Source organism: Aquarana catesbeiana, linkage group LG04 (genome assembly GCF_042186555.1).
Source record: "Aquarana catesbeiana isolate 2022-GZ linkage group LG04, ASM4218655v1, whole genome shotgun sequence".
In the NCBI taxonomy this organism is placed as follows: Eukaryota; Metazoa; Chordata; class Amphibia; order Anura; family Ranidae; genus Aquarana; species Aquarana catesbeiana.
This window is the reverse complement of record NC_133327.1, coordinates 244,103,218-244,129,493: the sequence shown is the minus strand read 5'-3', so window position 1 is coordinate 244,129,493 and position 26,276 is coordinate 244,103,218. Positions and strand designations below refer to the sequence as shown.

The 26,276-nt window shown below is 43.1% G+C and overlaps 1 protein-coding gene across 2 annotated transcripts in view; it reads right to left on the bottom strand.

The window, feature by feature from the left end:
- ACAP2 (ArfGAP with coiled-coil, ankyrin repeat and PH domains 2) overlaps nt 1-26,276 on the bottom strand; it is a 176,500-nt gene that overhangs the window by 46,346 nt on the left and 103,878 nt on the right. For both annotated transcript variants that reach the window (XM_073626342.1, XM_073626343.1), the window contains exons 12-14: nt 10,831-10,931; nt 10,214-10,319; nt 6,013-6,209 (exon numbers count right to left, since the gene is read on the bottom strand). In XM_073626342.1, the coding sequence (XP_073482443.1) occupies nt 6,013-6,209; nt 10,214-10,319; nt 10,831-10,931 (404 nt within the window). The remainder of the gene's footprint in view (nt 1-6,012; nt 6,210-10,213; nt 10,320-10,830; nt 10,932-26,276) is intronic.

Here is a 26,276-nt window from a genome sequence, read left to right as displayed (position 1 = left end):
CTCCTGGATCTCCATCTGGATACTGACGGGTGATATGTGGTGTTTCATGCAGTTTGTGATAGGCTTGAGCTGGTAATTGTTGTGGGCATATCCATCCCTCCTCCGGCCACTATGTCCCTTTTATTTTAAACTGGCACCGATTGTGGCACAGATCCCTACTGCACATATTCTCCTGGCCGGAGATTTTAATATGCCCCCAAATTCTAGCTTGGCTAAACTTAATCCTGATCCTAATATGGAGCCTCCCCTGCCACGCTGGGCGGAAACATATGGCTTATGTGATGTGTGGCGTTGGAGAGAGGCAATATACCGTATTTTTTGTTACATAAGACGCACTTTTTCCCCCACAAAAAATGGGGGGAAATGCCTGTGCGTCTTATGGAGCGAATACTGACCAGGACCGCGAAAAATATGGTACCTGCCAATCAAGTACCATGCCACGTTATCCTGCATAGACCTTATCTATGCGAGTAATTCCTTGACATTCTCGTGCTCTGGATGTCTCCACACTGGCCCGTGGCATTTCCGATCATGCCCCTGTGCTTCTGAAGCTTAGAACTGATCTGGTCTCTGTTTATGGAGGCTTTCTCGCTTCTGGGTATCTGATGACCGTGCAACTCCCCCGATGACCTCGGGATCAGTACTTTTGGGTATGCAACCGGGGCACAGTGGCCCCTGCAGTGGTCTGGGATGCCTTTAAGGTCCATGCCTGGGGCCAGGATCAATTGTCCATAGGTAAAGTCAGAAGAGAGTCATCCCTGGCCCTTGAGGAAGCAGAGGCCAAGGCACAATAATTGGAGGCCCAGTACGTAACTACTAGAGCTCAGCATACTTAGAAATTTGCAGGTGTTATACAAAGAGATAGCGGTGCTATGCACAACCTCCTCTCAGAAAATTATGCTATCCCAATCACAGAGGATCTTTGAACAGGGGGAGAGGATGGGTAGGCTCTTGGCCTGGCTTTCTAGGGAACGCTCCACAACTACTCATATAGCTCACATAAGGGATGATGACGGTTTATTGCAGTCAGACTCAGCCCAGATCAATACCCAGTTTATGAAAATTTTACGAACGTCTCTACTCCTCCAGATTAGAATATACTACAGAGAGCCTGATAGCCTCTTTGGATACTATAGAGTTCCCAGAGCTCTCAGCTGCAGCCATGGGAAGACTTGACTTTCCTTTAACCATAAAAGAGGTACAGAACACAGTGGTCACACTTCAGACAGCCAAGAATTAAAGTGTGGATGGACTTACGACTGAAGTTTATAAAACTCATTCTGAGGTCATAGTCTCCCACTTCCACAAACTACTTCAGACTGTGTTGGAGGAAGACTGCATCCCAATATCTATGACTAAAATGGAGATTGTTGTGGTGACCAAGCCAGGTAAAGACCCTGAACTGTGTGCGTCCTACCGCCCAATTTCTGTACTAAATGTAGACACTAAGGTGTTTACCAAAATTCTGGCTAATCGCCTCAACTTGGTTATCTTATCTTTGGTACACGAGAATCAATCTGGGTTCCTGCCTGGCAAGGGCACCGACATCAACATCCGTCGACTATACACCAACACTGACAACCTTAGGGTTAGTACCTCCACTGGAGTTGTGGCCTTCCTTGATGCAGAGAAGGCCTTTGACTCTGTTGAGTGGGCCTTCCTGTGGCAAGTGCTAGGGAAGTTTGGCTTTGGTCCCAAATGTATATATTGGATCTAACTGCTCTATAGATCCCCCACGGCTAGGGTCAGAACTAATGGTATCCTATCCCCAGAGTTTAATCTTAGCAGAGGCACCAAACAGGGATGCCCGTTCTCTCCTGGGCTTTTTGTGCTGGATCCCCTGGTTATTCTAATTCGCTCCTCTTCAACAGTCCCCGGTTTACAAGTGGGTCCCTTGCGAGAAAAAAAATCTCCTTATATGCAGACGATGCACCTGATGCCTCAGGCTCCCTCGATGTGCCTCTAGACATTATAGACCGCTTTGGAGTTTTCGGGCATCAAAATCAATTGGACTAAGTCACTGCTGTTTTCCCTATCCCAGCCGCCCTCCCTCCTCTTCCCTTGTTTAATCCCCTCTGACCTGGGTATCCAAATTTCGATATCTGGGGAATGAGATTCAGGGTACCTTCTCCTCATATTTTAATGATAATGTATATCCAGTACTTCACCAACTGACTCTTAGGTGCCAGGCCTGGAAGACACTGCTGCTCTCTCTTGTGGGTAGAATAAACCTTATAAAAATGAGCTGTCGCCCTAAGTTTTTGTATGCATTTTGTAATACCCCAGTCCCTATCCCCAATTCCTTTTTGGCTAAACTCGACAATCAGATTGTCAGTAACTTTATTTGGGCTCAAAAGCTACCTTACAGTTGCCTTTGTCATTGGGGGTTTGGCATTGCCCTGTTTCCATCAGTGCTATTGGGTGGCGGTTTTGGTGACGGTACACTGGTGGTTTGAACAGGCAAGAATGAATCCAACCGTCACTCTGGAAGTGGCCATCCTAGGTTCATACTGAGCCCTGAATAATTTAGTATTTTGAGGCCTGAAGGCACATGACAACTTGACCATACCAATGTATACTACAGTCAGAGTATGGGGACAGCTGACCCGCAGGTAATCTCTCCCCATGCCCCACTTTGGGGTAATCATGGACTACCGCACCTCCGGTCCGTGCCTGATCCCAATGTGTGGGCTAGGTTTGGTATCCTTAACATCTAACATATAATGCCAGAGGGACATTTGCTGTCATATAATGTTCTAAAAACCACATTTCATCTGACTTTGTGGATGTTTTTCCGTTATCTGCAGCTGTGCCATCCAGTGTCATCACAATTCCCTAATATCCCAACGGTTACTTCCCACACTGTGGAGCTTTTCCTAACTTCTAGCAATGCTGACAGGATCCTGTCGTCCCTCTACCTTAAAATCCCTGCTAGAGACACTGGTAAAAATACTCAATTGTTTGCCATTAGGCAGAGGAATACTCTTAACTCAGAAGATTGGGATGAAGGGGTTCAACAATACATCCCACTGGTGATATCTGCTCAAGTTTCTTCATAGAGCATACTATACCCCTCATAGGCTTTCTAAGATCTACCCTACACAGTCTGACAGTTGCCCTAAATGTTTGGATGGCACAGGAACATGTATGCCTATTGACTGGTCGTGCCCCTCTGATTCAGGAATTTTGGAGACAGGTAGTTGAGGTGAATAATGTGGTGGGAGATTTAGCTGTAGAGGTACATCCTAGGGTACTTCTGGGAATCTGCAATACTATCAACCTCAGTGTGCACAAACAATGGTTTGTCTTCTATGCAGCGTTTTATCCCAGGAAAACCATTTTGTCCAAATGTAAAAAGGCTGACCCCCCCCAGGATCTCACAGTGGAGGTCGTCTGTGGATGCTGTTCTACCCCTTTACAAGCTCCCCTATATGAGCCGCAAATGTCTTAAAAAGTTTGACAAGATCTGGGGAGAATGGGTGAATGCCAGACCCATGATTACCTAATGACTACTATATGCCGAGGTACTAATGGGAAGACTGGTGTGCTGATACTTTTTTTACCTGCTGCCCTCCAATCCCCCCAAACCACCCCCCCAACACACTTTTTTTCTCCTCTATCCATCCTGTTCCCTCTTCCACTTCTCACCCCACCCCTCAACCTTGTACTGCCCCACTGATCCATTTCTATTCTCATTTTGGTTCTTTAAAGTTTTACTCCATGTGACTTAAATGTTGGATCATCCTACTTAAATATAATGTACACTGCTAAAGTGTTCTTTTCAACGATCAATGTTTTTTTTTTTACCTTGTGTGAGGTGGTGAAATGTGTGCCTTACAGTTTTTTTTCTTTTGTATATGATACATAAAAATGTTTCTGTTAAAAAAAAAAAAAGTGAACCTGTGTTGAAAGAATTACACGGTCTGTCACTGCTGACAATCTGAAGATGCAAGATGTCTGGTGGTCCTTCTGACCCAAAAGCTACAATTTCTGATTCACTTGACCCAAATTTAAAATATACACAACAAGATTCATGATTTCAATTAATACTTGTTCCAGGTTAGATTTTAAAGCCAGAGAATCCCGGTTTTAAGAAGGTACGTGATAGCAGTTTACATACTTCTCTAAATAATCGAAATTTGCTTTAGATTAATCAAAGATGTGCATTATCTTTGTAATCAGTACAGGTAAGTTTACTTACCTAGTACAAGGCTGGATAATCAAAGAATTATGTAGACAAACTGTGACACCAACAGCAAAGATATAATCATATATAAAAGCAGTGCTAAATCAATAAAAAGGTGATTAAATCAATATTTGTTAAAAATTATTGTGTGTTGTTATAACACCAAACTTATTTCATACCAAACAAAGGGATATCAAACTAATTTGTGAAAGAAATTCAGTCCATAAAAAGCCCATCAGTGAGGGCATAAAGAAAAAAATTTGTTGAAGAACAAAGTTCAGAAAGGAGCAATCAATGCATGATCCAGTTATTCCATGAGTGCCCCCACGTTCCCAATATTCAGTGCTTCCAGCACCAGGTGACGCCAGATAAATAAGCCTCTTATCAGATCCTGTGGACCATCATATAAAATGGCGAGATGTGCATGTTAAATTCCTTAGGCTGGGAAGACTCAAAATACCAGGTATGTGTCCAGTCAGGGTTGATCCATCTCCTCTGCTGCCACTTCCAGCAACTTCTCCTCTGAACCTCCTGTCTTAAGCAGAGAGCAAGTGATGTCATGTACAGACAGGAAGTGATGTCAGGGACAGGAAGTAGAGAGGAGAAGTTGCTGGAAGTGACAGCAGAGGAGATGGATCAACCCTGACTGGACACATACCTGGTGTTTGGAGTCTTCCCATCCTAAGGAATTTACCACGTGCATTTGACCATATTGTATAATGGTTCACAGGATCCAGTAAGAGCCTCATTTATCTGGCGTCACCTAGAGGTGGAAGCACTGAATAGTGGTAACATGGGGACACTCATGGAATGACTGGATTATGCATTGACTGCTCCTTTCTGAACTTTGTTCTTCAACTCTTTTTTTTTTCTTTATGCCCTCACTGATGGGCTTTTTATGGACTGAATTTCTTTCACAAATTAGTTTGATATCACTTTATATTTGGTATGAAATAAGTTTGGTGTTATCATAACATAATATTTTTTAACAAATATTGATTTATTCACCTGTTTATTGATTTAGCGCTGCTTCTATATATGACTATACTACTGGATAATGCCATCAAGCCATTTGCACCCTTATTGCCTGTTAACACATGTACATTGTGGCAAAATACAGTCATGTTACTGCAATGTGTGGTAAGGCACTGCACATGGATTGGTTCATTGGAGTCTCATTAAATGTTTATGCACCCGCACTGCGCTGCAAATAATGCAGCAAACACAACATTTTTATGTGCTGAGGTGTAATGCAGCCAATTCGTTTTCAATGCGCTGATTAATATACAAAAACATGTGCGGCGTGGTGCGTATTAGCCTTCACAGAAAACAGATTTACAGATCTGCACTGCCACCTCATTCTTTGCCACATGATACAAACAGGAACTGAAGAAAAAGTCACTTTAAGAAATCTGAGCTATATAGCTGTTTTACAGACTAGATGTCCTGGACTATGACCTTGCGTATTATGCCTTTGTGAAAAAAGTTACAGGGCAGATCAAAAAGATACAATCAACGTGGAGCATGACGTACAGTTTGCTAAGTAAATACCAGTGTACCAAATATCACTGAATGGTGCCACTTGCTGCCTGATTTCAGGATGACTTCTTTTTCATGCTTTACTTTGTACAATACATTTTTCTTGCTATCTTTAACCATTTTTAAGATGGCATGTAAATAACTAAAAAAAAAAATGAACCAATGTATTTATGGCACAAATTATTCAAATATGCAGACTACATAACCTTAAACAAACAATTTAAAAGCATAATTGAAATAGAATTCTCTTCATATAAAAGACTATATAGAAGGAATCCTCTGCTTACCTGTGAATTCCTGAACATTCAATGCATAAAGTAATACCTAGGTTAATACTAGCCCAGCGAGGCTCTAGTAGACCACAGTCACAGCACTTTGTATTACCAGGTATACACTGCACCTTCTGCAGAGCACTCTCCCCTTTAACAAGTTTTGTCTCAGTTACAGGGCTAGTGTTAGATATGGAAGGATTCTTGTCTGCTTTCTGTAACAATACAAAGTTAATATCTTTACAATATGCACACATTTTGGCATTTCAAAGCTCTGGAAATTAAATAAAACTTTGTCCCCATTACTTACAAGTATGCAGATCAGTATGTCAGAAGTCAATCTCTGCATTCTTGTTAAAGGTCCGTGACTTAAAGGACTAAAACCATAGTGGCAACCAGGTAAGTAGTATTTTTAAGCGGAGAGGTTAACCAAGTCCACCTGCTGTAGCAAATTGGAGCATGCTTTGCTGGGTTTTTTTTCCCTCTATTTAACTGTGGGTGTAGGTTTATGTATATGGGATTGTATTTTTATTTTTTTGTGGTTGAACGTGATGGACTTGTGTCTTTTTTTTTTAACCTAACTATATAACTATGTAACTCACCTAGATGGCTGCAGCCTGCTGGCTCTACACTGAGAACTGAGTGACCAAAGACCGCTGATCACTTGGTTTTCGAGTCCACTCTGCGCTCTGCCCCTCCAACACTCACTGGAGCACCGGGCTGTGGAGGGGTGGGAGCGTCTGACTCAGGCTCTCAGCAGAGCACTGAGAGGCTGAGCCAGCTGCTGGTCAGGCATCTGGGTAGATCCCAACATTCTTTTTGGGAACTCTGCAGAGCCTGTACCGCCTCTGTGACGTCAGCTGCTGTCAGCTGAATCTGGGTCACAGGAGTGCAGAACAGCCATGCTAACTATGTAACCATATATACAATTCACTAGAGGGAAGAAATTGTAACTTTTCTGTACCAGAGCACTCTGGTAACTCCGTAAGAATTATTGGAGAACTTACTTAAAGCTGAGTTCCATCCGTTTTTTTTTCGTTTATTAAACTTCAGCAGCTACAAAAAGTATAGCTGCTGACTTTTAATAAACAGACACTCACCTGTCCCATGGTCCAGTGATACGGGCGCTCAGAGCCTCGCTCCTCTCCCCCCCCCTCCGTGGCACCGTCATAGCAACTTTGGGCACCTGGTCGTGACAGCTTACGGCTTCACGGCTGAGTCGCGCTGAGCTTTGCTATTGGCTAGGCAATCTTCTGGGACCTGTGATGTGTCCCAAAAGATCGCTGGCAGGCAGGGGCCGCCTGGGGCGAGAGGAGGAGTCGCCTAGGTGGCCAAGAAGAGGAAGGAGGAAGTGGGACAGGAAGTCCCAATAAAAAGAAGGTACACAACCCCCCCCCCCCATAAAAAAATGACGTCAGGGGGTGAGGAGTGCTTAAAGCAAAAGTTCCACTTTTGGGTGGAACTCCGCTTTAAGGTAGCGACAACAGTGGCTTGTCTTAAAGGAGAAATATAGCCAAAGCTCTTTTGGCCATATTTCTCCTTTGGGTCACAGGAGTGCACTTAGTTCAGCTGACAGCAGCTGACGTCACAGAGGCGGTCCAGGCTCTTCAGAGATCCTAACAAGAATGTTGGAATCTGCCCAGATGCCTGACCAGCAGCTGGCTCAGCCTCTCAGTGCTCTTCTGAGAACCTGAGTCAGACGCTCCCACCCCTCCACAGTCCGGTGCTCCAGTGAGTGTTAGAGGGGCAGAGCGCAGAGTGGACTTGAAAACCGAGTCTTCAGCGATCTTTGGTCACTCAGTTTTCAGTGTAGAGCCAGCGGGCTGCAGCCATCTAGGTGAGTTACGTAGTTATATAGTTAGTCAGGATGAAAAAAAAAAAAAAATCCATCAAGTTCAACCACAAAAAAATAAAAATACAATCCCATATACACAAACCTACACCCACAGTTAAATAGAGGAAGGCAAAAAACCCCAGCAAAGCATGCTCCAATTTGCTACAGCAAGGGAACAAATTCCTTCCCGATCCCCTGAGAGGCAATCGGATTTTCCCTGGATCAATTTTACCTATAAATCTTAGTACCCAGTTATATTGTGTACATTTAGGAAAGAATCCTGGCCTTTTTTAAAGCAATTGACTGAGCTTGCCAGAACCACCTCTGGAGGGAGTCTATTCCACATTTTCACAGCTCTTACTGTGAAGAAACCTTTCCGTATTTGGAGATGAAATCTTTTTTCTCTAGACGTAAAGAGTGCCGACTTGTCCTTTGTGATGACCTTAAAGTGAATAACTCAACACCAAGTTCCCGATATGGACCACTTATGTACTTGTACATGTTGATCATATCCCCCCCTTAATCTCCTCTTCTCAAGAGAGAATAAATTCAGTTCCTCTAATCTTTCCTCATAGCTGAGCTCCTCCATGCCTCTCATCAGTTTGGCTGCCCTGGAGTATGTAAGTTTGTTTTGTTTGATTCCCACAATTTTCTTTGAAAGTATTGTCACTATAGTGTTGATGTGGAGGTAGAACTCTGCAAATTGAATCAGCACAGCAGTAAAGACTTGGTTAAAAAAAAAAAATAGACCCCGACCACTCCACTCAAAATTACATTAAAATATTGCCACTATATACCTTTTTGGATGATCTGTATACCACGGTTACATGATAAACTGCACAGTTATCTATACCCTGGCAGGATAACTCCCTACACAGATTGTCTACTCATTTAGAATAATCCCTTTCATGCTATGGGCTTTTGTCTTCACAATGAAGGGGAGAAACTACCGGGTAGTTAACCACTGTATGCTTGTATCTATATCTTTGTTGGATAACTGGGCAATCAGCAACTAGCTCTTAAATTCTCGGTAAAAAAAAAAAAAAAAATACACAGCTACCAGATATCATGGATAGATTCAGCATGTTCGCATTGGAGAAATGTTTGTTCGACAGGAATACAGAATATTGGTTTAGCAGCCTCTAAGAATTGCCTATAAGATGGACTGTTCAATAAGTCATATTAATACACTATGAAGTTTAGGCATGCTTAGCCTCATTCTAAAAAAAAAAAAAAAAAAAAATATTTATAATATTTAGGTTACCACTACTTCTTGGGAAAGAAATTTTATTTTACGTCCCCAGCATGTGATCACTTCCATCCTTTACAGCTTGGAGGGGAGCTAAAAATGCAACTCAACTCTGTGTTTTTAAGGCCCAAATAACTGCCTGAATTCTGAACAGTGAAAAATCATCCAATGAGGACACTTGTTCCACTGACAACTGTTTAAAGGATGAGTTAAAAAAAAAAAAAAAAACATATCTTTTTGCAGGTAGAAAAATGTGCATTTATTATTTTTGTTTTATGTGGAGCCTGGAAAGCATTGCACCAGCGATCAGCAGATCACGGGTGCCATGCAGGGCTCCTACAAGTTTCTCAGCATATCTGTCTGCTCATCCCTCATACGGGCAGGCAGGAACACACATGACAAGAATAAACAAGGAACTACCAGAGCGTTCAACAGCGCCATGGTAGTTCATTGAGAACTACAAGCCGACAGCTGCAAAGACTGTCGGTACTTGTAGTTTCCCATTCACAGAACTCTGAATAAAATGACATTGCTGGGCAAGCAGAGCCCTGCACGGCCGCATTATTTTCAAACAGTGAGAGCGGGCACCCAAAGATGAGGCCTGCTCTGTGTCACTGGGAGTGGGGAGAGACTGCAGTTGCTGGAATATGTAACATGTTCCAAAAGGTGATCTTATTCTTTAACCCCTTTACAACCGCCAAACACATATGTGCGGCATCAAAATGGTAGGCTTTAATGCCCAAGCGTCGCTGGGCAGCCAGTGTTTATGTGCTGAGAGGATGCTTCCAGCACAAAGACTGAGCTGTCAAAGCGAGCACTCAGTTCAGGCTAAATAACAGTATGTGTCAGGACCAGGGTCACATGATTGCCAAAAGGACTGCTGGGGTGGGTAGGAAGAGGTTGAGTCCCACATACTTTGGAAATATTTCCTCTGACCTTCTGTAACTCCAGGACAGGCTGTGAGGGAATTGCCCCAAATGGGACACAAAGAAAAAAAAAGGTCTTAGTGTTAATAATGCCCTACTCTATTCAAAGCTTAAAAAAGGTTTTATCTCTGTGAAAAAATGCCTTTAGTTATGCTTTAAAGACCTAGGAACCTAAAGACAGACAAGTTATGCTACTCATTTTTTGCTAACCTCTGCTTCATCACTCTTCTCTCTGTAGGCTGTAGCTATACTTGTTTGCACAGCTTTTATCCAAGCCTGTCGCAGCTTCTCAGAGTCGGCCTGTAACATGCAGCTCCTGGACAGGAAGAAGAATTTCAAGATTAAAAAAAACATGCAGCTTTACAAGCAAAGTGTACCCAGAGAAATATCCAAAACAGGTTGTCGAGAGGGAGGGGGGAGAGGTAAACTTGCTTCCGGCGCCCCGGGAGGAAGTGGGAGCTGGAACCTTCTAAAAAGAGGGTTTACCCCCCCCCCCCCCAAAAAAAATGACATGCCAAATGTGGCATGTTGGGGGTTCACATTCCCTTCCATTCTTGGGTGGAACTCCGCTTTCAAGAAAAAAAAAAAAAAGAATACCTTTGCATATATTTTTACAAACATCTATGTTGCACTCTGTAAAATTCTATAACAGGAATACAATATATCTCACTCAAATAAAATCTTGACCAAAAATGATGAATCTAGCTTTTTGGTGAAGACTATTCAAGGCAGCCAGTGTGTGAAACTGCTGGTATTGTTGGCATTTGTGAAAAAAAAAAAAAAATAAAAAAAAAAAAAGCAAAAGCTTACCTGAAAGATATACTTACTTAGTAGGTGAAACCACCTCAAAGCAGAAGCGTCTCTCAATGTCTTCACAGTGTTTTACTGTGCATAAACGTAAATCTTCAACAACTACTGTGGGGTTATCCTGTGTGGGCAGGAAGACGGGAGGTACATGGAGTCAGTGTCAAAAAATCAAAATGTTAACACGAAAAAAAAAAATCATCATATGTCCAATTTATTTTCAAACAGAATAAGCCCCTGGTTGAACCTCAAGCATTATTTAATGTGCCAAGAAATTATAGTACAAAACCATAGTGGCTTAGCTGTCAGCACTTCTGCCTTGCAGCACTGCAGCCCTCAGTTGAGTTTGCATGTCCTCCCTGCACATTTCATCCAGGAGCTGTGGTTTTCTCCCACACACCAAATACATGCTGGTAAGTTAATTGACTAATGTCTAAATTGTCCTTAGTATGTGTATGTACACCGATCAGTCATAACATTAAGGCCCTACTGCAGTAACCTGAGGTTTACTGCACAGGAAGATCGCAGGTCACTGCAAGGGCACATAGAAAACAACTGTTTTCTATTTGTTCTGTTCACACCACAAAACTGGTGTAATGTGCACTGCAGTACATTGTGTTAAAATGCAACATGTATGCATTTTAATGCAACACAATGCATGTAAATACACATCAACGTAATGCAAATCTAGTAAGGAAAAAAATTTGTTTTTTCATTTTTTTGTCCCCCACAAGGACCCATAGCATGTTAACGCAATGAAAGGCAGTGCACTTCCATTTTTGAACTTTTTCATGCATTTTAATGCATGATTATGTGTGAACAGGCCCTAAGATCACTGACAGGTTAAGTGAATAACATTGATCTCATTACAATGGCAACTGAAAGTCAGTGGGATATATTAGGCAGCAAATAAATATGCCCATGAAGTTGATGTGTTGTACAAAATAATGGGCATCGCAGTTTGTTGTGTATGGGGCTGTGTAGCCGCAGATCGGCTATGATCGGCCCATGCTGACCCGCATAGCCAAAAGCATGAGCATCAGAACTGGACAAAGGAGCAATAGAAGGTGAACTGGTCTGATGAATACCTCACTTACCTGGGAAAGAGACTGGACCAGGAAGCAGTATGGGAAGAAGGCAAGCTAGCTGAGGCAGTGTGATGCTTTGGGCAATGTTCTGCTGGGAAACCTTGGCCCTGCTATTTATGTGGATGTTACTTTGACATGTACCACCTACCTAAACATTGTTGGTAAACAAGTACACCCCTTCATGGAAAGGGTATTCCCTGATGGCAGTTGGCCTTTTTCAGCAGGATAATGCACCCCGCCACACTGCAAAAATGGTTCAAGGATGGTTTGAGGAACAAATACAAAAACGAGTTTCAGTTGTTGACATGGCTTCCAAATTCCCCAGGTCTCAATTTATCAGAGAATCTGTGAGATGTGCTGGAAAAGCAAGTCCAATCCATGGATGCCACACATTGAAACTTACAGGATTTGAAGGACCTACTACTGACAGCTTTGTGTCAGATTCCAAAGCATACCTTCCGAAATCCAGTGGCATGGACAGGACTGTTTTGGTGGCAAAGGGGCAACCTACTCATTATTAGGTGGGGTCACCATAATGTTATGGCTGGTCGGTGATACGGGGATCGCAGTGCCTTTAGGACAGGGACTTTGAATGTACACTATTATGCTGCATAAAATGTTGGCTCTATGTTATAAAAATGGTTATGGTTGGCTTAGGTGGAACACACAAAGATTTTTGCATCCCCCTGTAGGAACGGCCTACGTGAGAGTGGCAACTCTGCTCTAAATTCAGGAGAAGTGCATCATTGTTTCAACACCATTACAGGAAGCTGCATTAGGAGGACTTCACTGACAGAATAAACAGGGATGTGTGTGACTTTGCAGATGGACTAGGAGAAAAATGTAAGTGCAAAAACACTTCTAATTGAGTGCCGCAAGAAATATTTTTTTGAAGGGGGGCCATAGCACTTCTTTAACGTTCTGTTCACTGTACTGTATAATTTAGAGAACGTGTGTACTGACAGAAATGTATAAGTTGTCATTGCTGGAACTCCTGAGAATTCTAATAGCTTGAATGTCACTGGCTTCAATAAATGAGCCACTGGCCTAGAACAAGCATGCAACAAGTAAAGTCAGAGGAGCACTAAAAACTCCTGATCTGCAAATCTGCTTTGGGCCAGTAAATCAAAAAGCACTGAAATCACTCATGTAGCATTTTCAGAAGTTGTTTAGGAACGTGTTTTTAAAATATGTGCACATAATGTATTGTTTTGCAGACCTAATATTTTGAGTGTAGAAATCTCAAGAGATAAGAACCCAGTGGATGATCAAATCCATTGGATTTCACCAAAACTAAAAACAGGACTTTAGAATTGTCTCTAACACGCTATACTTAAAGTGCATCTAAAGACAACAGCATTTTTTTGTTTTGTTTCTTTCTTTTGAATAACATAGGGACAGATTACAACATCTTTCAGATTTTTAGGCCTCATGCTCACGGACATTTTTACAGCCGCTTTTTTGAGCGTTTTTTGCAGCTTAAAAACACATCTCCATGTTAGCTTATGGCCTCATGCCCACCATGGCGTTTTTGAGCTGTAAATGGCATAGCCGTTTTTAAGCTGCAAAAAAAAAAAACCCTGGACCAGTGCGTTCTGAGGCTCCAGCGCTAGAGCTGTAAAAACGTCAGATGCCGGCAAAAGGTGTTAAACATGATTTAACGAGGCTTAACACTGTGTTAAGCCTCGTCCGGCATTTCTGTCTCTATTCAAAATCAATGGTTCCCTATGGGAGCCCATTGATTTGAATAGCGTTCGCACCAGAAGTTGGATCAGGAGGATCCGACTTGCGGTGCCAACTGTGCGCTGAGAATCTTGAGGGGGGAACCCAGCGAAAATGTTAAAAAAACAAAAAAAAAAAAAAAATTGCGTGAGGTTCCCCCACCAAGACGATACCAGACCCTTCAGTCTGGTATGGATCTTAAAGGGGAACCCCCACACCAAAAAAAAATGGCTTGGGTTTCCCCCCCAAGATCCACACCAGACCCTTATCCGAGCATGCAGCCCGGCAGGTTAGAAAAGGGGTGCAAGCGAGCGCCCCCCTCCCTCCTGGACCATACCAAGCTACGTGCCCTCAACATGGGGGGTTGGTGATTTGGGGCAGGGGGGGGCCCTGCGCCCCCCACACCAAAGCACCTTGTCCCCATGTTGATGAGGACAAGGGCCTCTTCCGACTTCTCCACTCTCTCTGGCCTATTCTACGCGCTCTCCAGTGTCTTCTGCCGGGCTCCTCCTCTATCTTCTGCTCTTTTGCTAGCGGTTATCCGGTGTTCTACATTATCTTCTTCCCTTCTTCCGATATTGACCCGACGCTCTCTCCCGCTGTAATCTCGTGTGCGCGGTGCGCAACGACTTATATAGGCATGGGGCGGGGTCATCGGGTGATTTCATCCGGTGACCCCGCCCATTATGACGTCACAGTCCCGGGGCATGATGAGACTTTCGCGTCATAAGGGGCGGGATCAGCGGATGACCGGGTAACCGCTAGAAAAAGAGCGGGCAAAAGAGCAGAAGATAGCAGAGGGGCTTGGCAGAAGACACCGGAGATCGCAGTGAAGAGGCCGGAGAGCGGAGAAGTCGGAAGAGACCCCCGGAGCTGCCTAATAAATTACTTTAAAAACCTGTGTAGTGTGTTTTTTTAATGACACTTTTTTCCCCAGGTGAATGAGTAGGGGTATGATGTACCCCATACTCATAGGGTAGGGGGCCGGGATCTGGGGGCCCCCAGATTCTGATAAGCCTCCTGCCCGCAGACCCCGACAACCAACGTCCAGGGTTGTCAGGAAGAGGCCCTTGTCCTCATCAACATGGGGACAAGGTGCTTTAGGGTGGGGGGCGCAGGGCACCCCCTGCCCCAAAGCACCAACCCCCCATGTTGAGGGCATGTGGCTTGGTATGTGGCTCGCTCGCCCCCCCTTTCCTGACCCGCTGGGCTGTGTGCTCAGATAAGGGTCTGGTATGGATCTTGGGGGGACCCTCACGCCATTTTTTTTTTTCTTTGGTGTGGGGGTTCCCCTTAAGATCCATACCAGACCGAAGGGTCTGGTATAGTCTTGATGGGGGAACCTCACGCAAATTTTTTTTTTTTTTAATTTTCGCTGGGTTCCCCCCTCAAGATTCTCAGCACACAAGTTGCACTGCAAGTCGGATCCTCCTGATCCGACTTCTGGTGTGAACACTATTCAAATCAATGGGCTCCCATAGGGAACCATTGATTTTGAATAGAGACAGAGAAACACGGCTAAAAGCCAGCGCGGAGTAACATGCATTGAATTCAATGCAAAACGTGGATAAAATCGTGTTTTTTTCTGGCGTCTGTACTGGCTTTACAGCCCATTTTTTAAAACGTCCGTGGGCATGTAGCCTTGTTGTCGTCTTTTTCTTCAACGAAAGTTGAGGAAAAATCTTCCATTGGGAACACTGGGTTCCAACGACTGCTCTAAATGAGGGAATTTTACCTCATTTTGGAGAAATACGCTCTCACTTCTGGCTTTAGATATACCTGAAAGACTTTTACTCTACTTTGGGCCATGTGCGTATTACTTTTGGTCTTAAGGAAATACCTTTGTGACAGGTAGAGATGCCTGTTATATAAGGATAAATCAGAATGGAATCAAGACCAGCCAAGCAACTAACAATTTTGGTAAAAGGACAGCACACTGACTGCTGTTTACTTATCCCAACTATGTCAGACTCTCAAAGCAATGAAAAAACATGTGAATAAAATGTTATTGCAGGCCACTCACTTTGTAAGAGTTTTTACTGAATCTCACCGGGGGCAGTGGAGCATTATGATTTCAGGGCTCCTAAATCATCAAGAATGTAAATGGTGTGTTGAATATTCTTGTGTGTTCTTACTAACCAAGAATGTTAAGGGGAGGCACAAACCTTTGGGCACACCTCCATGGGGATGTGGCTGCTATCCCCCTCTATTAATTTGCAGTGAGTGCATGGCCCTTTAAGAATTTCAGTGGTATCCTAGGTGGCTATAAAAGCCAATGGGAACACCTGGGATTATTATGGGATGCTGGCCCAAAGGTATTTAATGCAGCTGGATCTGGTTCTGGTCCTCTTGGACCTTCAAGAAAAAGGAGGTGACGTCTATCGTGCTGCACAGCATGGAGCCTATGAAAAGACAACTGCTGGAAAGAGCGGAGGACAGTGGAGCAGTAGCGTGGCTTCAGCAGTGCCTGGCCCTGGATGCAGTAGGGGCTGACGACAAGGCTGGGAGCAGGATGGATGGTGGGACACCCCAGCAAGATTTACCTGCTACACAGCTGTCCCATATGCCAGCCGGGAGTGATACATTGAGCCGCCATGGGAGACGTGACAAGCCGCCGGGGAGAGAGAGAGAGGAACTGGGGAATCCCCTGCAGTGACGCCGCGGCCATCTGGCGTCAGAGCGCGTAGTGAGACAATGGAGGCAGGTTCTAGCTCCGTGGCCGGCCAGAAGAGAAGGGCGGTCCCCCCCACAACAAGGAGGACCAGAAGCAATAGAGGAAGGTCGGGAGCACGGGCAGTGATACAGCAGGAGGTGCCTCCTCCCACTCTTCCTGTGGCAGCCATGTTTCCGGAGCCCGTGGAGCGCAGGCATTCCGAAGAGCCTGGAGTCTCTGCATCATTCCTGCAGGATGCCCTGTCCACTTGGGGGAGAATTGCAGCTGGAGCAGCAGCCACACCGAGCACTGCACTTGGTCCCAGGATTCAGGCGGATGTGCAAGTGTCTCCTGGAGAGTTACCCCATGTATCTGTGCTTTCTAATTTGATTGTTTCTTTGTCTAAAGTAGTACAGTCTTTGTCTGGTGCACAGGTTAATGCTGCCAGAGGGTGTCATTCTGGTAATACTCCCTCAGCAACCACTCCAGGGTTAACCGTTACTGGCACCTGTAAAGCAGCTGACGCATGTGCCAGAGGTGTGTTAGAAGGAGACTTTGCCTTGTGAGGTTTCTCCTCTGGGGTTTCGCCTGCCTACTACTTTAAAGGAGCGATTATGGAATGGGGATTTTATTGACATTTTATCGCTTTTGCCCTAAGCTAAAGATTTTTCTTGCAGGAGTTATGACAAGAAGGGGGATGATAGGTCAGATGAGGATAGGCCCACATTCCTTTTTTAACTGGTTGCAGGGATTCTGCATTTTTTGCCAGCGTCGTGGCTTAAAAGTGCCCTGAGTTTAGTGGTGGCTTATTCCAGCATGTTGACCATGTACTGGAGGAGTATAAAAACTTTGGTGGTTTTGGGTGGTTTCACTATGATGAGTCCTTCCGCCAGAAGCTAGCAGTACATCCATTCTTGCGATGGGGCATGAAGGACATGGGGTTGTGGTTGAACCCGATCTTATCGCAAAATTTGCTTGGCTCTGAATCCGATCCTTTCGCAAAAATTGCTTGCCTCTAGAATGCAGGTTAGTGGTCCGACAGGGGCAAGCCTATCGGAAGGTTGTGTGTTCCACTTACAATGAGTCTCAATATAAGTGGAGCACATCTTGCCGTTACAAGCATGAATGTTCTTTTTGTTCCGGCGAGCATACGGTAACAAAATGCTACAAGAAGGCTTCCAGCGTTGCTCCCTCTCAGCGCGATATTTTTCAGAAAAACCTGCACTCCAGTGAGGCTTCAAAACATGTTCCCATGGTTGGAGCGGAACCCAAACAGGGCGAAGGCCCGTTCTCTGCATGAGGGTCTTGAAATAAGTTTTCCTTTGCCAGAGTTCTCGGTGGGGGTTGTACTATCGTCCCTAATCTTAAGTCTGTTGCTCATTTCCTGCAGATAATTAGAGAAAAGGTGCTGAAGTAGATAGGGGAAGATCATGTAGCCGCCCTTTCTTATCCCCTCCGTTTCCATATTTTCGTATTTCACCTTTGGGGGTGGCCCCTAAAAAAGAACCCAGTTCATTTTGGTTAATTCACCATCTTTCTTTTCCCAAGGGATCTTCTCTGAATGATGAGATTAATGACGCTTATTGTTCGATATTCTATTCCACTTTTGAGGATGCGATCTCTAGGATTAGATTGGCGGGAGCAGGGGCGTTGCTGGCAAAGGCGGACATGAAGTCGGTCTTTCTGCTCTTGCTCATTAGTCCCTTGGCATTTAATTCTTTCGGGTTTTAATTTGATTGGTTTTATTTTTTTGATAAATGCCTGCCTATGACCTGTGCGTTATCCTGTGCATACTTTGAGGATTTTTCCTCCTTTTTGAATTGGGTGGTATGTTTTGAATCCAGTTGGGAGGGAATAGTTCATTATTTGGAAGATTTTTTGTTTATAGGCCCCCTGGAATCCGGTATTTGGGTGAAGTTGCTTCAGCTCTTTGTTGAAGTGGCAACGTTTTTTGGTGTTCCCTTAGGAGTTACTTTAGAATACTTGAGTATCACGATTGACACGATATTGTTGGAGTTTAGGCTACCTCCAGCGAAAATGGACAGAATCAGTTCCATGATTGCGGTCTTTTTGGGACAGAAAAAGATCACGCTCAGAGAGATCTGTGTTGGGTCTCTTAGACTTCACTTGCAGAGTTATGCCAATGGGTAGAGTTTTTTCTAGGCGCTCGTATTTGGCTACTTCTGGGCTGAAATCCCCTTACTCGGACATTCGCCTTACGCAGTTGCTTAAGGAGGATTTGTTAGTTTGGGCGAATTTTTTGGAATCCTTTAATCACAGGTCCTTCTTCCAGGAGGCGTTCGTGGATTCTGATGCTTTCCACCTTTTCACTGACGCTGCAGGGTCATGTGGTTTTGCTGCCATTTGGGACACGCATTGGTTCTATGGCAGGTTGCCGGAATCCTGGGTGCTCAAAAAGGCTACTAGAAACATTGTTCTACTAGAACTATTTCAGGTGGTGGTGGATGTGGAATTGTGGGGTTCTCTATAATAAAAAGGAAAACACTGAACACAGGAAAGTGCATAGTGACAGATGAAAAGAAAGTCCATTGAAGTAATATCCAAAGAAATGTGATTGTTTAGATGACTATCCACCTGGTGCACGTCCACCATGATAATAAACAGGTCTCTAGACTCCACGTTATAGGAGTCTAGACAATGATAAATAATGATCCAGCACTCAAGTTAACTCCCTCAGTGGTTAGACCGGAAAGGAAGGCAACCTGGCTGGAGGTAACAATTGTAACGCAGACTCCTATAACGTGGAGTCTAGAGACCTGTTTATTATCATGGTGGAGGTGCACAGGTGGATAATTATCTAAACAATCACATTTCTTTGGATAAACCCCTGGTGTTCCTTAGACGTGACCAATAAGGAAGAAAAAGATCCACATAGTATAAAACCGTAAAAACTTTTTTTGAGGAAATGTTCTAAACACTTACAGCAATCCGTCTGAGGCACACTAGGGGTTTGTTTGGCCAGCCACGTTACCTTCCTTTCCTGTCTAACCACTGAGGGATTCTTCCTTGAGTGCTGGATCATTATTTAAACGTCTATACCGTGGAGGTGCACCAGGTGGCTATTCATCTAAACAATCACATTGCTTTGGATATTACTTCAATGGACTTTTTCATCTGTCACTATCCACTTTATTGTTCAAGCCCTATATGGACTATTTTTTAATGATTTACTTTGACCTTAATTTATTTAGCACTGCAATTTTTAATATGTATGTTTTTGCACAATTGGTTCTGTTGCAATATTGCAAGCAGCTTTATTTCATATAGGCTATTATCCCCTGCCCAGTAATATTTTTTAGTTTTTGCAACATTTTTGATGAAATATGTAGGGCAGAGTCTACGTCTGTGATGTCACCACGTACGCCAGATCTGTAAGATTTCCAATTTGTTTCCCGGGAACGAGTATCTCCATTTTCATGCTGGATTTTATTTCTTTTTAATGTGAGTTATTAGCATTCTTTGCATTTTAATAAATGTTTATACAGTTCACACTATGTGGGTCTTTCTCTCTTCATTCTCCATGTCTACTATAATGCAACATCCTATACCATGAGCTTTGTCATTAATGTAAGGAGAGACAGCATTTGGATTTCCTGTCTTTGGGTTTATCAAGCGTTTCTGACTCTTATAATCTAAAGTCCACTTTTTCTGGTAAGGAGGCATTTTGTTCATTTTTGGTGGCTGCACATCTGGGTGATCCACTCACAGAGTAATGACTTTTATCTATGCTGGATGCACTTTTAAAGAACTGTTGCAATTTGCACTTTATTTTCACTACCATGGACTACTTATAAATCTTCATTATACAATGATTATGCATTTGTTGTGATTTGCACTTATTTTCACCACCATGGACGATTTATGAATATTCATTTTACATTGACTATTCAGCATGGCAACACTATTCTTATTATTCACTGTCCACAATCCATCCTATTGTGTTGTTGTCAGCAGCTTTTATTGTCTCACCTGCGCAGAAATTTGGTGGTTTAGCTTTTAAATATAAATTATGTATAAATTGTAGGAAGGGGGAGGCCGAAACCTCATGCTCTCATGCCCATGCTAATTATGGATCTACTCTGTTTACATTCAAACATAGTGGATTTAGCTTAGGATCAGCTAATGCTTTGTACACAGGATTTTCCCCTATAAAGAGGCTTATAGATATAGAAGTGTCATCAACTGCTGATTCAGCAACATATACAATATTGCTTAATACAAATCTATATGCTTACTGTGCAATTGTAAAACCTTGTCTCATGTGTCGCTCAAATTCTTCTCACATAGGTGCACTATATCTGATTTTATGATACAGTTTAAGTGATGTACACTACTGTGAAAAAGTTTTAGGCAGGAGTGGAAAAAAAAAAGGGAAGTAAATTAAGAATGCTTTCAGAAATAGAATTGTTAATAGTTTATTTTCTGTTCATTTACTTTCCATTTTGTTAATTCATAAAAATAAATCCAAAAGAAAACAATATTTGGTGTGACCACCAAAAGGCCTTCAAAACACCATCAATTCTGCTAGGTACACTTGCACACAGTTTCTGAAGGAACCCATCAGGTAGGTTGTTTCAAACATCTTGGAGAACTAACCACAGATTTTCTGTAGATATAGGCTGCCTCAAATCCTTCTGTCTCTTCATGTAATCCCAGACAAACTCAATGATGTTGAGATCAGGACTCTGTGGGGGCCAAACCATCACTTCCAGGACTCCTTGTTCTTCTTTACATTGAAGATAGTTCTTAATGATATCGGCTGCAAGTTTGGGGTCATTGATCTGCTGCAGAATAAATATGGGACCAATCACACACCTCCCTGATGGTATGGCATGATGGATAGGTATCTGCCTGTATTTCTCAGCATTTAGGACACCATTGATCCTGACCAAATCTCCAACTCTATTTGCAGAAATGCAGCCCCAAACATGCAAGGAACCTCCACCGTGCTTCAACTGTTAAAAAAGGTTAAACACTGTGCTCAGCTTATACAAATAACAAATGTAAGAACAATGAATATGTGTATCAAAAAATGCAAAAATAGTTCACAATGATATATTATTCGTCCCACTTTGTTGTGAAAAAAAGTGCTCGTGCGTAGATCAAATTGAAGGGGCTCCAATTCAGTGTGCAAACAATGGTGCCCTACACGGATGTGCACTCACCCTTCTGAGTTGACCACCTATCGCTAGAGTGGTCACTTGCGCTTTGTGGGGACAATGTAGCCCCTAGATGTGTAATCCACATCAGCTACGCTTGGAAAAGTCCGTCATGGATAGGGAGAAAGAATGACAGAGGGGGGCTCCCATAATGTAAAACCGTAATTTATTTAAAATAGGATGTGATAAAAAAATGGGATACACTTTTACATTTTCTGGTGCCTATGCCTGGCACCCGGTGTGATCAGCATGTATTATAATTAGGGGGCCAGTCCCTGTTTGTACCCCGCTGTATTGCAATGAGGCTCAGTTTCCTGAGATCGTATTTCCCAGCGGATGTGTGGTCGCGATGGCGCGATAAAGCCTCTACGTGTTTCAGCCAATAGGGAAATCATCATCAGGAAGCTTCTGATGACGCCCGTTCCTATTGGCTGAAACGCACTGAGGCTTGATCACGTCATCGCGACCACACATCCGCCCAGAAACACGATCTCAGGGAACCAAGCCTCACCGCAATACAGCAGGGTCCAAATCAAGACTGGCTGGCTATCCCTAATTATAATACAAGCTGATCACACCAGGTGCCAGGCATAGGCACCATAAAATGTAAAAGTGTATCCCATTTTATTATCACATCCTATTTTAAATAAATTATGGTTTTACACTATGGGAGCCCCCCTCTGTCATTCTTTCTCCCTATCCATGCAGGACTACTCCAAGCATAGCTGACCTGGATCTAGGGGTTACATTGTCCCCACAAAGCGCATTTGACCACTCTAGCGATAGGTGGTCAACTCAGAAGGGTGAGTGCACATCCATGTGGGGCACCATTGTTTGCACACTGAATTGGAGCACCTTCAATTTGATCTACCCACGAGCACTTTATTTCACAACAAAGTGGGATTGTTAATATATTATTGTGAACTATTTCACATTTTTTGATGCACATATTGATGTTCTTACGTTTGTTATTTGTACAAACTGAGCGCGGGATTTAACCTTTTTTTTAATCTCACTGTGAGGCTAGTCAGCTCATATTCACACTGCTGCTGGCAACTATTTGATTCACCTTTTTCATTGGCGCAAGTTTTTTTTCTATGCTTCAAATGTTGCCGACACTCATTCTACCGCTCTCCAGCCTTTCACAAACAAACTGCCTCCTGCTACAGCCAAATATTTGAAATTTTGACTTATCAGTCCAGATCACCTTCTGACATTTTTCAGCACCCCAGTTCCTATGTTTTCTTGCATTGTTGAGTCGCTTAACCTTGTTGCCACTTCAGCGGTATGGCTGTTTTGGCTGCATTTACATCATGAAGACCACTTCTGGCCAGACTTCTCTGGACAATTGATGGGTGTACCTGGGTCCCACTGGTTTCCAGATTCTGATGTTCAGTGGTGGTGCACTGCTGGATATCTTCTGATGTCGAAGGGACGCAAGCATGATGCATCTTTCATCTGCTGCATTAAGTTTCCTTGGCCAACCACTGCGTCTACTGTCCTCAACATTTCCCGTTTCTTCAAAAAAGCTTCAACAGCACATTGAAACCCCAGTCTGCTTTAAAATCTTTGCCTGGGAGAGACCTTGCAGATGCAGCATAACTACCTTTTGTCTTGTTGCTGTGCTCAGTTTTGCCATGGTGTATGACCTGTGACATGAAACGGTCTTCCACAACCTCACCTTAGTAGCAGAGTTTGGCTGTTCCTCACCCAGTTTTAAGCCTCTGACACAGCTGTTTATGTTTAATAGTTTTTATTGAGTTTTCAAAGGATAACAAGATCAAGTTTGCCCATGCAGGGGGACAACACAATTACACAGAATATTAATCAGAGTAGAAAGAGTAAACATATACAGTGCCATGCAAAAGTATTCACCCCCTTGGCTTTTTACCTATTTTGTTACATTACAGCCTTTAGTTCAATGTTTTTTTTAATCTGAATTCTATGTGATGGATCAGAACACAATAGTCTAAGTTGGTGAGGTAAAATTAGAACAATATATACATAAAATTATTTTTCAGACATTAAAAACTGATAATTGGCATGTGCGTATGTATTCACCCCATTTGTTATGTATCCCATAAAAAGCTCTGGTGCAACCAATTACCTTCAGAAATCACATAATTAGTGAAATGATGTCCACCTGTGTGCAATCTAAGTGTCACATGATTTGTCATTACATATACACACCTTTCTGAAAGGCCCTAGAGGCTGCAACACCCAAGCAAGAGGCACCACTAACCAAACACTGCCATGAAGACCAAGGAACTCTCCAAACAAGGGACAATGTTGTTGAGAAGTACAAGTTAGGGTGAGGTTATAAAAAATATCCAAAACTCTCTAGGAGCACCATCAAATCTATCATAACCAAATGGAAAGAACATGGCACAACAGCAAACCTGCCAAGAGACGGCCGCACACCAAAACTCACAGACCAGGCAAGGAGGGCATTAATCGGAGAGGCAGCACAGGGACCTAAGGTAATCCTGGAGGAGCTGCAAAGTTCCACAGCAGAGACTGGAGTATCTGTACATAGGACAACAATAAGTCGTACACTCCATAGAGTTGGGCTTTATGGCAGAGTGGCCAGAAGAAAGCCATTACTTTCAGCAAAAAACAAAATGGCACGTTTTGAGTTTGCGAAAAGGCATGTGGGAGACTCCCAAAATGTATGGAGGAAGGTGTTCTGGTTTGATGAGACTAAAATTGAACTTTTTTGCCACCAAAGAAAACGCCATGTCTGGCGCAAACCCAACACATCTCTTAAAGAACACCATCCCCACAGTGAAACATGGTGGTGGCAGCATCATGCTGTGGGGATGTTTTTCAGCAGTCGGGACAGGGAAACTGGTCGGAGTTGAGGGAAAGATGGATGGTGGTAAATACAGGGATATTCTCAAGAAAAACCTGTACATCTCTGTGTGTGATTTAAGGCTAGGATTGAGGTTCACCTTTCAGCAGCACAATGACCCCAAACACACTGCTAAAGCAACACTTGAGTGGTTTAAGGGGAAATATGTAAATGTGTTGGAATGGCCTAGTCAAAGCCTAGACCTCAATCCAATCCAAAATCTGTGGTCAGACTTAAAGATTACTGTTCACAAGCGCAAGCCATCCAACTTGAGGGCGCTGGAGCAGTTTTGCAAGGAGGAATGCACAAAAATCCCAGTGGTAAGATGTGGCAAGCTCATAGAGACTTATCCAAAGCGACTTGGAGCTGTGATAGCCACAAAAGGTGGCTCTACAAAGTATTGACTTTAGGGGGGGGTGAATAGTTATGCACATTGACTTTTCCTGTTATTTTGTCCTATTTGTTGTTTGCTTCACAAAAAAAAAAAACTTCAAAGTTGTGGGCATGTTCTGTAAATTAAATGATGCAAATGCTCAAATAATCCATGTTAATTCCAGGCTGTGAGGCAACAAAACACGAAAAATGCCAAGGGGGGTGAATACTTTTGCAAGGCACTGTAAGTAGTCAAATTCAGTTAACTCTTCAGGAGTCTGAATCAATGGTAGGGCATTCATAATCCAGTAAAGAGATCCCTGGGGCCAGATATCCCAGGGTAAGATATATTGAAGAAGAGGGAGACAAGAAACCAAAGAGAAAAGGAAGGGAAAGGAAAAGGGGGAAAGAGCGGGGGGAGAAGCCCCCCACCCCCCATGGACTCAGGGTCACCTCAGGTATCGTACTATAAAGCGAAATAGACTGGCTGGATGTATGGAAGGTAAGGAGTAATTTATCCAAGGTTGACGGATTTTAATAAATTTGGATTGGAAGTCTTTTGATACTGAACATTTTTTAATTTACCATTAAGACAGTCATACAATCATTTACTCCCTGAAACGGGACTGATGATTTCTTCCAGGCCTGAACCAGAAACCAGTTACCCATGGACAGGAGCAAATATGCAAAACATCCCCTCACTGGTCACAATTTCTGAGGCATCTATCGCTGCACCCAAGACTTGCATGGGCTAACTAAGCAGGGATACAATACCACCTCAAAAGTACCTTATAGGCAGATTCAAGGGTAGTCGTAATAAAAGAACATTTTACTACAGTTGACCAAACCCTGTTCCAGTCCTCCAGGATCGATCAGAGTGGTCAGGTCACGTTCCCACTGTGTCACATATGAGGGATGCGGAGTGCGCTTGATTGTTTAGGGAAGCATAGAGAGCAGAAATGAGGCCTGGGGATCCTGGCGGGTGCTGAGAGGTATGTTCAAAGCTCGTCCTACGAAAAGGGTATGTTGAAGCATGGCGAAGAGGCATTATCCAGTACCGAAATTGTAAATTACTATAGAAGTCAGAGAGAGGAGTTTCATGCATTTCCTAAATGGAGGCACATGTTGGGAAGGCACAGATTGTCAAGAAATGCTGTACTTGTGTAAAAGCTGTTTCAGTTAATGAACGTGTTTCAGCCTACATATGAAATTGATGATCATTAGCACCTGCTTGGTATAATTTGTTAATAATACACCGGACTCGAGTCCGACAAAATCTCGGACTATGTGCAAGTGTAAGAACCGATGCTAGTTTGAAGCCAAAGGGTAGACACAACAAATATTGATTTGGTTTAGATTTTTTCTAAAAACTACTAAAAATAAAACAAGTGAAAAATATATTTTTTAAAGCATTCTTACTTTACAGCATTTCTTCACACCTGCCTAAAACATTTGCACAGTACTGTATATGTTCAAATTAAACCGCTGCATGCTATCTGGAAAAAGGTGTTTATATCAGAAGTGGTCAATGCACAAAAAAATTTAAATAAAAGTGTAAAATCATTGCATGCATTGCATTTCTTGCAATATTTAACACATAAAT